The sequence below is a fragment of the Hipposideros armiger genome, unplaced genomic scaffold (assembly GCF_001890085.2).
Source record: "Hipposideros armiger isolate ML-2016 unplaced genomic scaffold, ASM189008v1 scaffold_964, whole genome shotgun sequence".
NCBI classification, from domain to species: Eukaryota; Metazoa; Chordata; class Mammalia; order Chiroptera; family Hipposideridae; genus Hipposideros; species Hipposideros armiger.
Genome location: NW_017732314.1, coordinates 140,832 through 153,895, shown reverse-complemented (window position 1 = coordinate 153,895; position 13,064 = coordinate 140,832). Strand labels below are relative to the sequence as shown.

The window sequence follows — 13,064 nt, the reverse complement described above, 5'->3', positions numbered from 1 at the left end:
TTCTTGCCTCCCAGATACAGTGGCTCCAATCAGCATTTTGTAATTAAACAGAGGGAGGATTTACTGGGGGGGAAATCTTCTCTTCCTTTAAAAAAATTTCATGTGTACCACTAAAAGGTAATGACTGAGCATAAAATCCTTCCACAAGGAACTAGGGCAAAGTGGGATGGCAAGACTCACCCATCCTCTGCTTTGCTTTGGCCTGGCTGTCTTGTGCTTGGGATGAGGGTGAGAATGAGGGAATGGGGGCGCAGAATTGAATCCGATGCAATGCTAAGCTGCTGCTTGTCCTTGTTCCTGCAATGGAGGCCATGCAGCTTCCAGGTGGGTGAGACTGGTTTCAACCCAGCCCCTGACGATGGCACGCCAGCTAGAAATTGCCAAGACCCCACTGAAAGCATTAAAAAGAACACAACTGAAACAAAAGAGATGAAGACACCCAAGTAGGGAGATTTCAGGAAAAAGCAGCTTGGGCACAGGCTTACTTACTTACCAGGCTCGGGCTAGAGAGAAACTTACACCCATTGAGAATTCAATTCAATCTTTGGGGGGCAGGGGAGAGAGGACTCTCTTTCCTCCCAACTATGGAAACAGCACACCCAGGCTGGGTTTTCACTGCCCCCCAACCACTGCTAAATTTCAGGACCCTAGGCCTCCTCCAGCTTCTCTCTTCTATATCCTTTCCCCTGCTCTTTCTCCCTCCCCTGAACTGCCCCAAACAAGCAATTTAACAGGAAGATAATTTCACCAAAGATTTTCAATTCCACCATAACATATTTCCATTTCAGAAAGCAGAGGGAGCGAACTCGTTTCCAGAGTTTATTGCATTATACATGCGACCAGAACATGCACAGAAAAGACAGGTTGCTGTTGTACTCTATCAAACCACAGATGCACCACAAGGAAAGGCTACAAGGCATAAATTGTCAATATTCCATCTCACCAAGGACAATTGCTAAGTTCATTTGCAAAAAGATACATTGTAATGTGCTTCTTAGGCCCCCTACCCCCAAAGCTTGTGGGTTTTCTTAATCTTATTTAAATATATATGTAATTTAAGTACTTTTAAGTACTGATGTATTCAAAACGCCATGAGCTCATGGACTAATCACACATACAGACCTTTTGTGTTAGGAAAAACATGAAAAAGTCACATTGCCGGATGGATGAATGGATTGATGGATGCTCTACAATTCCAATAATTTAAGACTCAAATGAAAATGTGCAGTAAATAGTTACCCTGCATTACGATGAAAAATAATAATAAATTACACGTGCTAGTTTTTTAATATATACTGTATATATATACTTATAGGGATTACAGATCACTTGCAGCACGAACAGAATGACCCCAAAGTCACATTCTAGCAGGAAAACAAAACAAAACAAAACAAAGAGCAATGAAGGTTTTGTTTCCGCCTTCCCAGTCCTCCAGCACTCTGCCCTGGAACTCAGTGCCCCTTCTCTGATCCTGGCCTCCCATGGGCCTTGGACCTAAGAGAAGGTGAGGTTGGCGGTCAGTTCTCGGATCCGGTTCTCTCGGCTCATCTTCTTGAGTTTCATTCGGCGGTTTTGAAACCAAATCTTGACCTGCCTGTCGGTGAGATTAACGCTCTTACTGATCTCTAGGCGGCGCTCGCGGGTGAGGTACATATTGAACAAGAACTCTTTTTCTAATTCCAGCGTTTGGTGCTTAGTGTAAGGGCACCTCTTCTTTCTGCCACTCTTTGCAGTGAGCCAATTGCTGGTTGGAGTATCAGACTTGATTTCCTCTAACAAAATTAAAGGGAGAAGAAGAAAAAAAATCAAGAATTTTTTTTTCTCTCAGTCTGTTCAAATGTACCCTTGGCCATGACCCCGCTGGCAGCCAGGCCGCTTTGGGAAATACTGGTATTAAACATTACTCACATGAGGTGGGCCCTGGAAGGGATTTGTAATTGATGCCAGATTAGTTTAAATGCCCCAAATGACACGATGGGCGGGTACTCTCGCCCTCTGTGTCAGGGTTCTCTCTCTCAACTTTCTGACCTGCACAAAACATTAGTACAATAGTAAACTTTCAGGAACTCCCCAGCAACATTCTAAGTGGTCAGCTTATAATAAGCCTGGAGTGGAAGAAAGCAAGCCACAGCCTAGACAAGCCTATACCAACCCCATTGCTCCCTCAGGTCCCCAAGTCTGCCATTTCCCCCCCACTTCTCCGAGGCAGTTGGGGAGCCCCATAGGTGTCCATTCTCTTTCAAAATATAACCAAGGAATTGAGTATACCTTCTCAGCCCTGTCTGGGCATTGTTACATTCCCCAGATTTTCTTGAATTCTCATGCCTTGTTGCCCCCACACAAAGGCATTCCTTCAGAAATGTAGCTTCTTAATGTGGCCCACCTCTGGGCACTGGGGGAGAGACTCAGGAGCAGGGTTCCTTCTCAAAAAACCAGAGCCCCTGGCTCTTTGCCCTAGCCCAGCCCTATGGCTGGCTGTCAGGTGGGCCATCCAGATTCCATTCTCCCCCATTTCGCCTTTGCAAATGGATTACAAAGCTTGCTGCACTTTCCCCAGACAAAGCCAAGGTTACCTAGCCCCGCAGAGGCAGGGAGCCCTGTTCCCCGGCCCAAGCGCCAAACAGCCAAGCCATCTCGTTCCCCTTGCCGTCTCCAAGCTCGCAAGATGCGGGGTGCATACACTTGAACACGAACACGGTGCCTTGGACCACCTTAAAATCATCATTGGGTGAAAGATAAAGCTGGGACTACAAATCTGAGCGGGAGAAAGGAGATTCTGAGGCCGTGTTTACGAGCCGCAGGACTCATTTGCACTCCTTTGTTGCATTTCAGATCTAGCTCAGGAAAAATAAACCCGGCAAGCCCTTCCTCTGCCCGGGCGCCATCACGTAGGGCCAGGACTAGCCAGGAGGGCCAGGGCAACCGGGGAGAAGCGGAGACCATCTCGGGACTGAGATTGCTTCTCTAAAAGCTGGGAGGAGCTGCACCTGCAAGTCGGCCCCACCTGGGCTGCCCGGGCGGCGCTGGGCACCCAGGTGCTCCCTCTCTGCCGGGATCCCGGGCTGCGCGCCCCGCTGGGGTGACAACTTTGCTCATACCGACCTTTGCTTTCCTTCTCCTGTACTTCGGGACTGGACACGGAGACCTCAGCCAGGCAGCTCCTCTCTTCCGGAAGGCCGCCCTTGGCCTCGGGGCTCTCCACCTGGGAGACTTTGGTGGGCTCCTGGCCGCTCGCGGGCTCGTTCATCTTCTTTTCCATCTGCAGCTGGGCAGCCGAAAGCTGCGGCTTGGCCGCCCCGCGAGGGTTGAGCTGGAGCATGACTGTGGAGCTGCCTTCGGGGCTGTTATTGTACTCTTGGGTTTTCCCGGTGGCGTAGGTCTGACTCAGTCTAAAATATCCAGGGACAGGAACCTCGGGGTTCTCAACGGGACAGGACTCAGGGACCAGCCTCTGGTACGAAGGGACCTCGGCAGAAATGAGTTTGTTGCGCTTATCAGAATACATGCAGCAATTGGATTCTTCCTTAATGTTGGTGGTGAAGGAGCAAGTGGGGACTTGCTGTGTAACAGGTTGCTCTATTCGACAAGATCTGTTCGGGTCTGTCCAACTGTCTACTTGAGGTATATAAGGATGCACATTCATACCCATATTTTGGTGGTTCACTTCTCTTTTGGCCAGAGACGGGAGCAGTCCACAGGTTTGCATTCCATAGGTCCCCATGTCTGCGCTAGGTGGTGGCATGTACATGCTGGCGCTGCTCGAATAAAAACTGTCACTCCTGCAGGCACTGATCAAGGAATCTACTAAAAAAGTATTAGCAGCAGGAGAGCTGTTGGGAAAGGACATTTTGGGGAGGAATTTGAAGAAGAGAGATTGTGTCCTTTGTAGGCTGACATCTCTAGGAAAACATTCCCCGTGTAATTGTGGATGCCTCTGCCGACCACATGACAACCAAGCCAATGAGATTTGAAAATGGCCTTGAGCCGCAGCCTCCTCGCAGGTCACGTGCTCCAGAGCCCGGCCGGCCGGCAGCGTAAGCACGGACAACAGCGACATCTACTACGCGCCTGAGATAGTGCGCGCTGGAGACAACCCGCCCAGCACTCTCCGCCGCCCGCCGGCTTACCCGGGGCTCGCTCGGCCCGCCTGCCCCACTCGCGTCCCCAACTCCGGCCTCTGGGCCCCGCCGGCGGAAGGAAAGGCTCGGCCGGAGGGGCTTCCGGGAGGACACGCGCGGGGAGGGAAGCCGGAGAGCGGTGGCGCCAGCACACAGAAGCATTCCCCCGCATACACCCAGGCAGAACGCGCCTGAGAGGACCGGGGCCCGGGCGGGGGTGGGGGCCCAGGCTGGTTAATTTTGTCCCGGGAAGCTTGGGAAGGTGAGTCGATTCCCCGGGCTCTGAGACATTCCCACCCCAGGTATCCACAGAAAAAAATCTCTCGCGCAAAGACGCGGCCAAGGTATCCTGGGGAGCGGAGACAAGAAGGGCCGCGAGGGCCGAGAGGCCAAGTAGATGGCCGGCCCGGGAGCCTCGAGGACCGGCTGGGCACCGCCCGGCGCTGTCCTCTCGTTCGGCCTGCCCGCCCGGGCTCCGGGCCCCTTCGCGCCCCGGTGAGTTACCCGAGCCTTGGGCTTTCTGAGGAGCCACACCCCGACCTCTGCGGGCCAGGCCAGTGGGAGCTTTCAGACCGGAGACAATCCCTCGTCGAGCAGTTTGCAATCCGCGAAAGCGGCCCTTGGGTTCCCAGCAGGAGAACTAAACTGAGCTTTCCCTCCCCATAAACCCTGATAAATGGAGGGCAAAGAGGAAGGAAGGAAGAGAGAAGGAAAATATTTTCAAAGAGGAAAACTCTCGCCCTCAGGCTTTAGAAGTTTTAGAAAACTGACTGGGCCAAGCAGGAGAAAGAGAGAATGCAAAGGTGTCATTTGGTTCTTCTGCAAAGAAAAATGTTTTCCTTTTATGGATTTTGTAAAAGCATTGGTTTCTGACAAGTGCAAGGTACAAAAGGTTGTGGAATTTATTAATACATATTAAGAAGAATCAGGGCGATCAATAAAATTCTCATCTACATTCTTGGGCTACTTGGTAATTTTCTTGCTTCTGAAGGTTTTTAAAGAGTTATACCCGCTGTTGCCACACACGGGAAGATATTTTATTAACAAATCAATCGAGACTTTGTAAAGGATAAGATTAATAGTTAAGATTTAGCATAATGGCGTTCGCTTTATGAATTATTGAAAATTATACTATTGATTTTCCCCTTCACTACTAACCAAGAAGGTCAATTTTTGTTTTAACACAAATCGTCAAATATTAAAAGCTATACTTTTGTCAGAAGTTGAGTTTTATAGTTTCGGACAATTCCTAAAATTATTTAACATGGTTTTGCTTGGGTAAGGGGAGAGAGGAAAAAAAGGAGGTGGGGGAAGAATCTTAGTCCTCTGTTTCCTTTGGTGAGAGAAAGTTCTATAAAGAGGATTTGGTCTGGGGTTGTGGTCGAGCTCATTAAAGAACAACCACCATCACCACCATGGAAACTCGGAGTTTTATGAGAAACTTCTCCAACAACTTCCTCCCTCGTTCTCTGGTTCCAGGCGGGTGAGCAGCCTTTCGGAAGCTCCGGCCTCAGGCAGCAGCGGGGAGCTTTAACCTTGATTTCCAGAGACTCGCCTGGTCGAGGGGCTGGGCCGGGCGCTGGAGCCATCCTGTGGCTTCCGGATCCCCTTCTCTGCATCCGAGAGAAGAAAAGGCCCCCCTCACCCAACTCTGATCATGAACCAGTTCTCTCTCCGGGAAGGCATCCATGTTTTCCTCTCCCCACATTGCCTGTCATGGGCTGGCCTTGGATTTCAGGCCCACAGACTGAACTTGTGGGCAAACTGGGTTTCCACCTCAGCAGAACATTTCTTTGGAGCCCGATGCTCATTAATGTGCCTCAGCATTCTGCAGGACCTAGTAGCCCAGTTGCTCCTTAACAAAAATCTTTTCCAACAAACTCTTTGTCCCCTCTCCCCAAAAGGAATCTCCCCTGGCCTGGTGGAAACAGGGGTTGGACATTATTTTCGGCCTTGGGACGGCTTCGCTTGTCCCCTCGCAGTGCCCTCGCCCAAACAATAACCCCTTTTAAAAAACTCCGCGGTGGCAATGAGACAGACCTTTTAAACCTTTACGCAGCTGTTCAAATACAACATCATTGTCAGGTTAAAAGCCTGGCGTCTCTAACTGCTCCGACTTCGGGCAGGGAAAGCTCAAGGTTTAAACATTACATTACCTTTCGGCAGGGGTGTCTGTTTTTAAGCTTGAGGGAGAAAGGCAAAAAACAAAAACAAAAACAAAAAACAACTTTTAATTCCAGTCTGTTAAGATCCTGTTCAAAGCTAACAGCCACTGGCCAGAACCCTGAAAATTGCTTTCTCACAAGGCAGAGATCATTATCCCAGCCACAGCTAACTGTGCCCAGGGTTGGACAAAGTGCCCGCTACACACGCTCTCGGCAGGCGCCCTGACGCCAGCCTGGCGCTCCAGCACTGTCCCTGTGCACCTCGGCCAGGGGAGCTGCCAGGAACTCGGTTATCCAATTCTCCCTATACCATGCCAAAGGCAAGACTGTTCAATCTAATTGGGAATTTTATGCCCATCAAATGCCCTTTCATAATCTTTATTTATACATGAAGAAAACATCCAGGCTAAAAAACAGCGATTCCTCGCGGAACGGGTAGGTCTTCGGTGAGCCAGGACAGGCAGAATCTGCCTTCTGAGTATGGGGGATTTTCTGTTTCAGCTCCTGGTGGCTTTGAGCTCAAAGTCACCCCCACATTGGAATTGTTTTTAAATAGATCTTCTTCACTTTCAGAAAAAAAATGTGTATCAGATATAATTTTGAATCTATTATCACAAATCTATTTTATTCTTTTTCAAATTTCTGCGTTCACATCAGCTCCTTAAGGCCAGAGACTTCCAATAGTTCAGAGATATTTTATCATAAAAATAAAGCAAAATAGTTTTAATACAAGAGCATGATATGGAAGGGAAGGATGGAAAGTTTGCTTAAGATCCTGAGGCTCAGATGAAACAAATAGAATGAAAAGGCAATAGCTTTCAAGGCCAACCTTATTCTGCTTAGAAGTATTTAATATAGCAGCATAGCCACTGTTCTCGATCATCCTTAGATCAGTGGGAGCAGTTACCATTAATAATAAATCAATATTGCACCATAAAGGAGATGAATATCCATGTTTGTACCAAACATCCTTCTCCCTGGCACAGCTCTTTCAAAAAAAAACCAAAACCCCAAAAACCAAAAAACCCCAAAAAATTTAAAAGGGTTGCTTTAGCAAGAAATTAGTATTTGTAATCAAGGGATGGCTTGCATCTGCGCTCTCCTGTCACAGGGAAGAACAGCAGCAGCCCTGGGCCTGAGTGGACTTGGGGACTCCGAGGTTCACCCTGAATTTGGGCCCTGAGCAGCCTGGCCTCAGGGCTGTGCCACTCTGGTGGCAGAGTGGATGGAGACAAATTTTAAAAGCTGCTTTCCCAAGGCGCCCCTCCGCGTTGCAACGCGCACCTCCCAGCCAATGTGAAAAGAAATCAAGACATGGAGGGAGCAAATGGAGAGGCTGGGGAAGCTACCACCAACGCGATGAGGGGGTCTATGGAGACGTGCAAAAGGGTCAGCAGCCAGGGAGCCTCTTTCCATTGCAGACACAAAAGACTCCTACTCCGCGCATTTTCCCTCCACTTCAAGATCTGAGACCTTGGCGACTCAAAATACATAGCCACCCTCTATGAGCCCCATAGCCCTGAACGATCAAAAGGGCTCAGCCTGACCCCTTTTGTTCTTGTCCCCCTAAAAGTCCTGGTCCAATCCCCTGGCATTTTTCAGGCCCATCTTGGGCGCTGCCGGGAGGAAAGGAAATGCATGCCGTTGGGGGAGGCTGCCAGTCAAAGTCAAGAAGTCCCCTGCAAAGCGACATGCGCCCCCCTCTGGAGCCACCTAAAGAGGAACACAACGATATTTGGGTAAGGGGGCTCTCACCCCGCGTGGACTGAGGTCCGAGTTAGGCCCCAGAAAATGTGGCTTCACTATAGCTAAGCTGGATCCACAGTCTGACAGGCTGGAGCCGGGAGTTCCCACAGGGAACACCCACGCCTCTGGCTGGCGCCTCACTGGGGTGCTCATGGCGCCTCAGCCACCGCTGAAGCAGATGCCAGCTCTCAGAGGTAGACCCAGGGCTTTTGATCCAGGGTCTGGAGGGAGGAAATAGAGACAGCGGAGTCGACCAGGCCCGCACTAATTCGGGGGCTTGCGTGCGCTTCACAATGAACTTTGGGGAAGGGATGGCCACCCATCTTTGGAAGCTCACGTCCTGGAGCCCTCCCTTTTGGAACCTGCCTTTTGGACCTCGGATGGTGACACAGGCCCTCTCACATGTAAAGGACTTTGCAAAGGGGGCAGGAGCTAGAGTGGCTCGCGTCAAGAAAACTGTTTCCAAGAGCTGGTCCCAAAATCAAACTCCGTGCTCAAGGCCAGCAGGCGGCTTGGAAGGATGGCCAGGAGTCTGTCAAATGCAAGCCCCGTTTGCTTCAAATGTATTCCCCATTCCACGACGCCTTGGAGTATAAACGTATCCCGGGACAGTCTGCCGATTCCCGCAGCCCCATCAGCTCAGCCTGGCCCGGGGCACCCCAACTCATAGCCCTGCCTGAGCCTCCCAGTCGCTACCGGTAGCCCCTGGCGCCAGGCACGACCTTGGGGGGAGGGGAGATTTCCTCGCCCAGAACGACCCCCTCCGTTCCGACGCGTCCTGTATTTTCTGGGACCACACTCAGCTAAGTTGCCAGAGCCCTGATCTGTCTTAAACAAAAGCCTTTTAATCATCCTAGGAGGTCGGAGAGCGCGCAAGGCAGACGCGGTTTTTGGAGTGGTGTTCCTATCCTCATATCACCTTGCACTCAAACCAACGAGAATATTGATTTCACCTAATTGAATTAACGCGCAGTGGCATTACCTATTTCGAAGTACGCATATTTGTCTTTTAAAAATCTCTCCTCGACACCACCAAGTTGTAACAAGGTATTCTTTGCAACAGCTTTATCTTTAAGGAGACAACAATTAGGAGATCGCTTTTTTCAGAAATCTGTCTAGGTCCCTTTTCTCTGTCTTTATACAACTTCCCACACTTCATGGATGCTTTGAACAAACAAACAGCAAACAAACACCTTAGCAGCCGTCTGTTTCTAACGGGCTGAGATTGCCTATTAGAATCCAGTAATGGAAAGACACGGTACCACAGCCTCTCGGCCAAACGCGGCTTCTGGAACGTGAGCACGCCCCCGTGTGGCTGTCCAAGGTCATGCAAACGGGAAATGGTATCGCTTGCCTAAGGTGGTGGACATAACAAGCTTCATACATTTAGCCGCAGTTAAAAAAAACACACAAAAAAAACAGGAAGAAAGAAAGAAAGAAAGGATAGATGGAGAGAGAAAAAAATAAACCATTTTAAGCTCCTGGAATCATACTACTAGGGCACTGACATTTTAAGGGACACCCAGAATTCCAAACAAAGGAATCCCCTTCCGAACGAAATTATTCAATTGTAGGCTTTGTTTCTATTACATCTTTCACCAAAGGTTGTGGGACGCTTTTGAAAACAATATATTTTCTTTTGTTTCATATCATAGAAAGTGTAATAATTTATTTGACAGCGTGACAATTTTTTTTAATATAACGAAGGTGTAACTCTGAATAGAACTTCCTTTTCAAATGTCTGCTTTTAAAAGTGAGGCTCTTCATTAGAGCAAAAGGGACTATCTATGACCCCCTCAAAAAAACACCCCAGCATTTTCTAGCTGTATTAAAAGCATTCTGGTAGACATTTTAATCAAATCAGTATTTTAAAAAGAAGTCAATTGCTATTGAATTACACAAATGTTTGAAGGGAAATTAAGCTTATTGATCCTGAAATTAGGAATTTGCTTAGATTTATGGTAAGCCCCCATATAATTCTGTGTGGTCATAAATGTGTGTGGGGATCTGGATGTGTGTGAGCATGTGTGTGTGAGAGTGGGTGGCGGATGAATATCACAGAAGAACCTTAAGGCGCCTAATTATTCAGAAAGGTTAAAGGTGATGACCTTGACATTTTGGAAGTTCAAAGGCATACACTTATGCACTTATGTTTTTCCTTCCCCCCAAAAGCTTTGGCAATTAAAAAATTTTGCATTTGGAAATGCTTGCCTCTTTGGAAGAGGCATGGGGTGGGTCTACCTCACGAATTTTTTTTTTTTACTTTGGGCTTATGCGAGGTTAAGAGTCATAAGATTCACTTTACTCATTTCAGAGAAAGAGAAGCTTTCTCTCACTCCTCCAGTTTATTGCACATTGCGGAAATCTCTTTTGGGCCCACCAGAAGGTGTATAATATAACCCAATTAAGCTGTTTAGAACTTTGGCTTTTATGGTGTTGTCTAGACAGTTCAAGGTTTTGTAAACAGCCTGGCCTGGCCCTGCAACATAAAGTGCAGTGCAGCCCCCACAACATTCTTTAACTTGAAGGGGTAAATGTGGTGAGAAGTGGGTCTGCAGCCTCAGGGCCCTATTCCAGGAATGGGGCTTATCTTCCCTGGCTGTGACACCAGCAAGCACCTTAAGCCCTCTCCACCCACTGATAACTTCCTTTTACCAAACTTTTTTTTTTCAGTGAAGGGTTCTAAATTTGGTTTCTTCTTTTAAAGGACATAGGACCCTTGACACCTTGTTAAGAGTGAATTTGGATTTTCTAACCAGTTTTTTAAAAAATGGTTTTTGTTTTTTCAGAAATTCCAAGTTTGCTAGACTGGGGTGGAGGGAGTGTTGCTTTTTAGGTTCCTGCTACCCAAGCCTCATTGCCTGGAGAAGGCAGCACCTGGGCCACATCTTCAATTCAGAAATTCACCCCTGAAATGATTTTTTAAACCAGCGTGGCCTAGATGAAGTGGGAAGGAACAATTCTTATTTTAGTGGAATTAAAAAGCATTTCACTTGATTTTCAGTTGCATGGGGTGAAGATTTTGGTCACTAAAATATCCTAATCAGACACTAAACTTATTCAAAGAGGAAAATTCATACAGTGTATTGAAGCTGTAACCTCCATTTTACTAGAAACCATTTATTCACACACAAGACAGTGAGTCATGCCTTGATACGACAGACCAAAGGTACATTTCCCAGAGTTTAAATAATCTGCATTCACCAAGTGGGAAGGACAGGGTCCCTTAAACTCAGAACAAAAACAAGTGCCTTGCAGCGCAGGCCTAACTCTCTACAGATCCCACAGCGTCCCCACGGGGACCTGGAGAGAGGGAGGGAGAACAACAGCACACTGGCGGTAAAATTGTAAAGGGACGTTTGCATTTACCATTTTCCCCTTATTAGGATCCGTTCGGCCAAGTCCCCGGCCTCATCCGCAGGCTGCAGTGGTCGCTGGGAGGTCCCGAGTTGACCGTGGGAAGGAATGGTGGAGTTCCACAGAGAAGAGGCGTCATTAAACCCAAGGACATTGGGCCTGCCGAAGGCAGGCTGGTGGGGAGGAGGGTGAGTGAGTGGGGCTCAGGGGAGAGGGGTGCTTCCTGGAGCTCTCAAAATAAGGGATTTCCAGTGAAATACTGCAGACGGTCTCTGTTCAGTTTCTTTTCCTTCATCCTGCGATTCTGGAACCAAATTTTGACTTGCCGGTCAGTAAGGTTGAGCATCCGAGAGAGTTGGAGTCTTTTCTCTTTGTTTATGTACACGTTAAAGAAAAACTCGCGTTCCAGTTCGCGGATCTGGTACTTGGTGTACGGACAGCGCTTTTTCCGGGACCGCTGGGGGGCCACTGCAAGGCAAACAGACCAAGGGGTGAGAGAGGCCGCTGCCTGCCAACCCCCGCCCACCCTCCCGCCCAGGCCCGCGTGAGGGCCAGGCCTCGGCCCTTTGGGGACGTCCCCTGCCGCTGCTGAAAGGCCCTGCCTGCATAGTGGGGGATGATATATGGGCGGGCACAGGAGAGAGTGCGGGCGTGGACGTGTGTTCACGCCCGGACACACACACATACACACAGCCTGGCACCGAGCAGAGCGTGAGGCAGGCTCTGAGCTGGAGCCCGAAGGGAGAGAAACACGAGCACACCGGGGCATCTGCTCGACTCCAGCCTGCACCGCGCGTCAGCCAGAGGCTTGGATAAAGTCCAGTTCACGGATCAAACTCTCCGCACCCCACCCACCCGTAAAAACAGGAGGCTCGAGTGTCCACACTCACAGATTGGCTTGAAATCTCCCCTCTCCCTCCATACACACACCCCAAACTGGAAGAAAGCTCTCTGCAGCGATTAATGTCCTCCTCGAAGTCTACCTTAAGCCCACCTAAATTGGTTTCCTATCGTAAACACGCTTTACAACGGCCCGGGAAATCTTATAGGATGTATAAACCCCTTCGAACGCTTATAAAGTAGCACATAAAACGGCGCAAGCAGAGGGAGGCCCCCGCCGCCCCCCCGCGCCCGCGGCCCCCGGGCCCAGCCGCCCACCCCGCGCTCGGTGCCTACCTGTGCCGCCGCTCTTCTCAGCCCCCGCCTCCCCCGGGAGCCCCTCGCGGTCGCCCCCGCCGCCTTCTGCCGCCCCCTTCGGCTCCGAGCCGGGGGTCGCCTTGGCGCACGGACTGCCCCCGCCGCCACCGGTCCCCGTCTTGGGGTCGCCCTTGTCGGCAGCGCCCTCGGGCTGCGGCGGTGCGGGCGGTGGATGGGGCTGCGGCCCGGCGAATGGGGGCCCGGGCGCCGCCTCATAGAACTGGTCGAAGCCCTGCGGCAGGATGCCGTTGCGGCCCACGGCGCTGTAGAAGTTGGAGGCGGCGCCCGCGGGGCCATGCGGCGGCCCCGGCGCGGCACACACCGGCTCTGGCGCCTTGAAGAGCACGTCCGGCCGGCGGCCCGCGGGCGGGAGCAGCTCGCGCTGCATGGCTGCCTCCTCGGCCGCCGCCGCCGCCGCCGCCGCCGCCGCTGCTGCCGCGTAGTAGGGAGCGTAGCCCCCTGCGTTGCTGCTGCCGCCCCC

At 50.3% G+C, this 13,064-nt stretch overlaps 2 protein-coding genes across 3 annotated transcripts in view; both read right to left on the bottom strand.

Annotated features, from left to right (window-relative positions):
* Positions 1-802: 802 nt before the first annotated feature.
* Positions 803-3,985, bottom strand: HOXD10 (homeobox D10). 2 transcript variants are annotated; one of them, XM_019630880.1, is made up of 2 exons: positions 3,103-3,985; positions 803-1,772 (listed from the first exon to the last, which is right to left on the bottom strand). In XM_019630880.1, the coding sequence occupies exons 1-2, from the start codon at positions 3,845-3,847 to the stop codon at positions 1,495-1,497; spliced, it is 1,023 nt and encodes a 340-aa protein (XP_019486425.1). In that variant the 5' UTR covers positions 3,848-3,985; the 3' UTR covers positions 803-1,494. The 2 variants fall into 2 exon arrangements, with proteins under 2 accessions (XP_019486425.1, XP_019486426.1); XM_019630881.1 differs by having other exon boundaries at positions 1,683-2,028.
* HOXD11 (homeobox D11) overlaps positions 1,697-13,064 on the bottom strand; it is an 11,698-nt gene continuing 330 nt past the window's right edge. Inside the window, exons 1-3 of the mRNA XM_019630879.1 lie at positions 12,563-13,064; positions 11,399-11,854; positions 1,697-1,772 (exon numbers count right to left, since the gene is read on the bottom strand). The exon at positions 12,563-13,064 is cut by the window's right edge and continues 330 nt beyond it. Coding sequence (XP_019486424.1) covers positions 11,619-11,854; positions 12,563-13,064 — 738 coding nt within the window. The 3' untranslated portion in view covers positions 1,697-1,772; positions 11,399-11,618. The remainder of the gene's footprint in view (positions 1,773-11,398; positions 11,855-12,562) is intronic.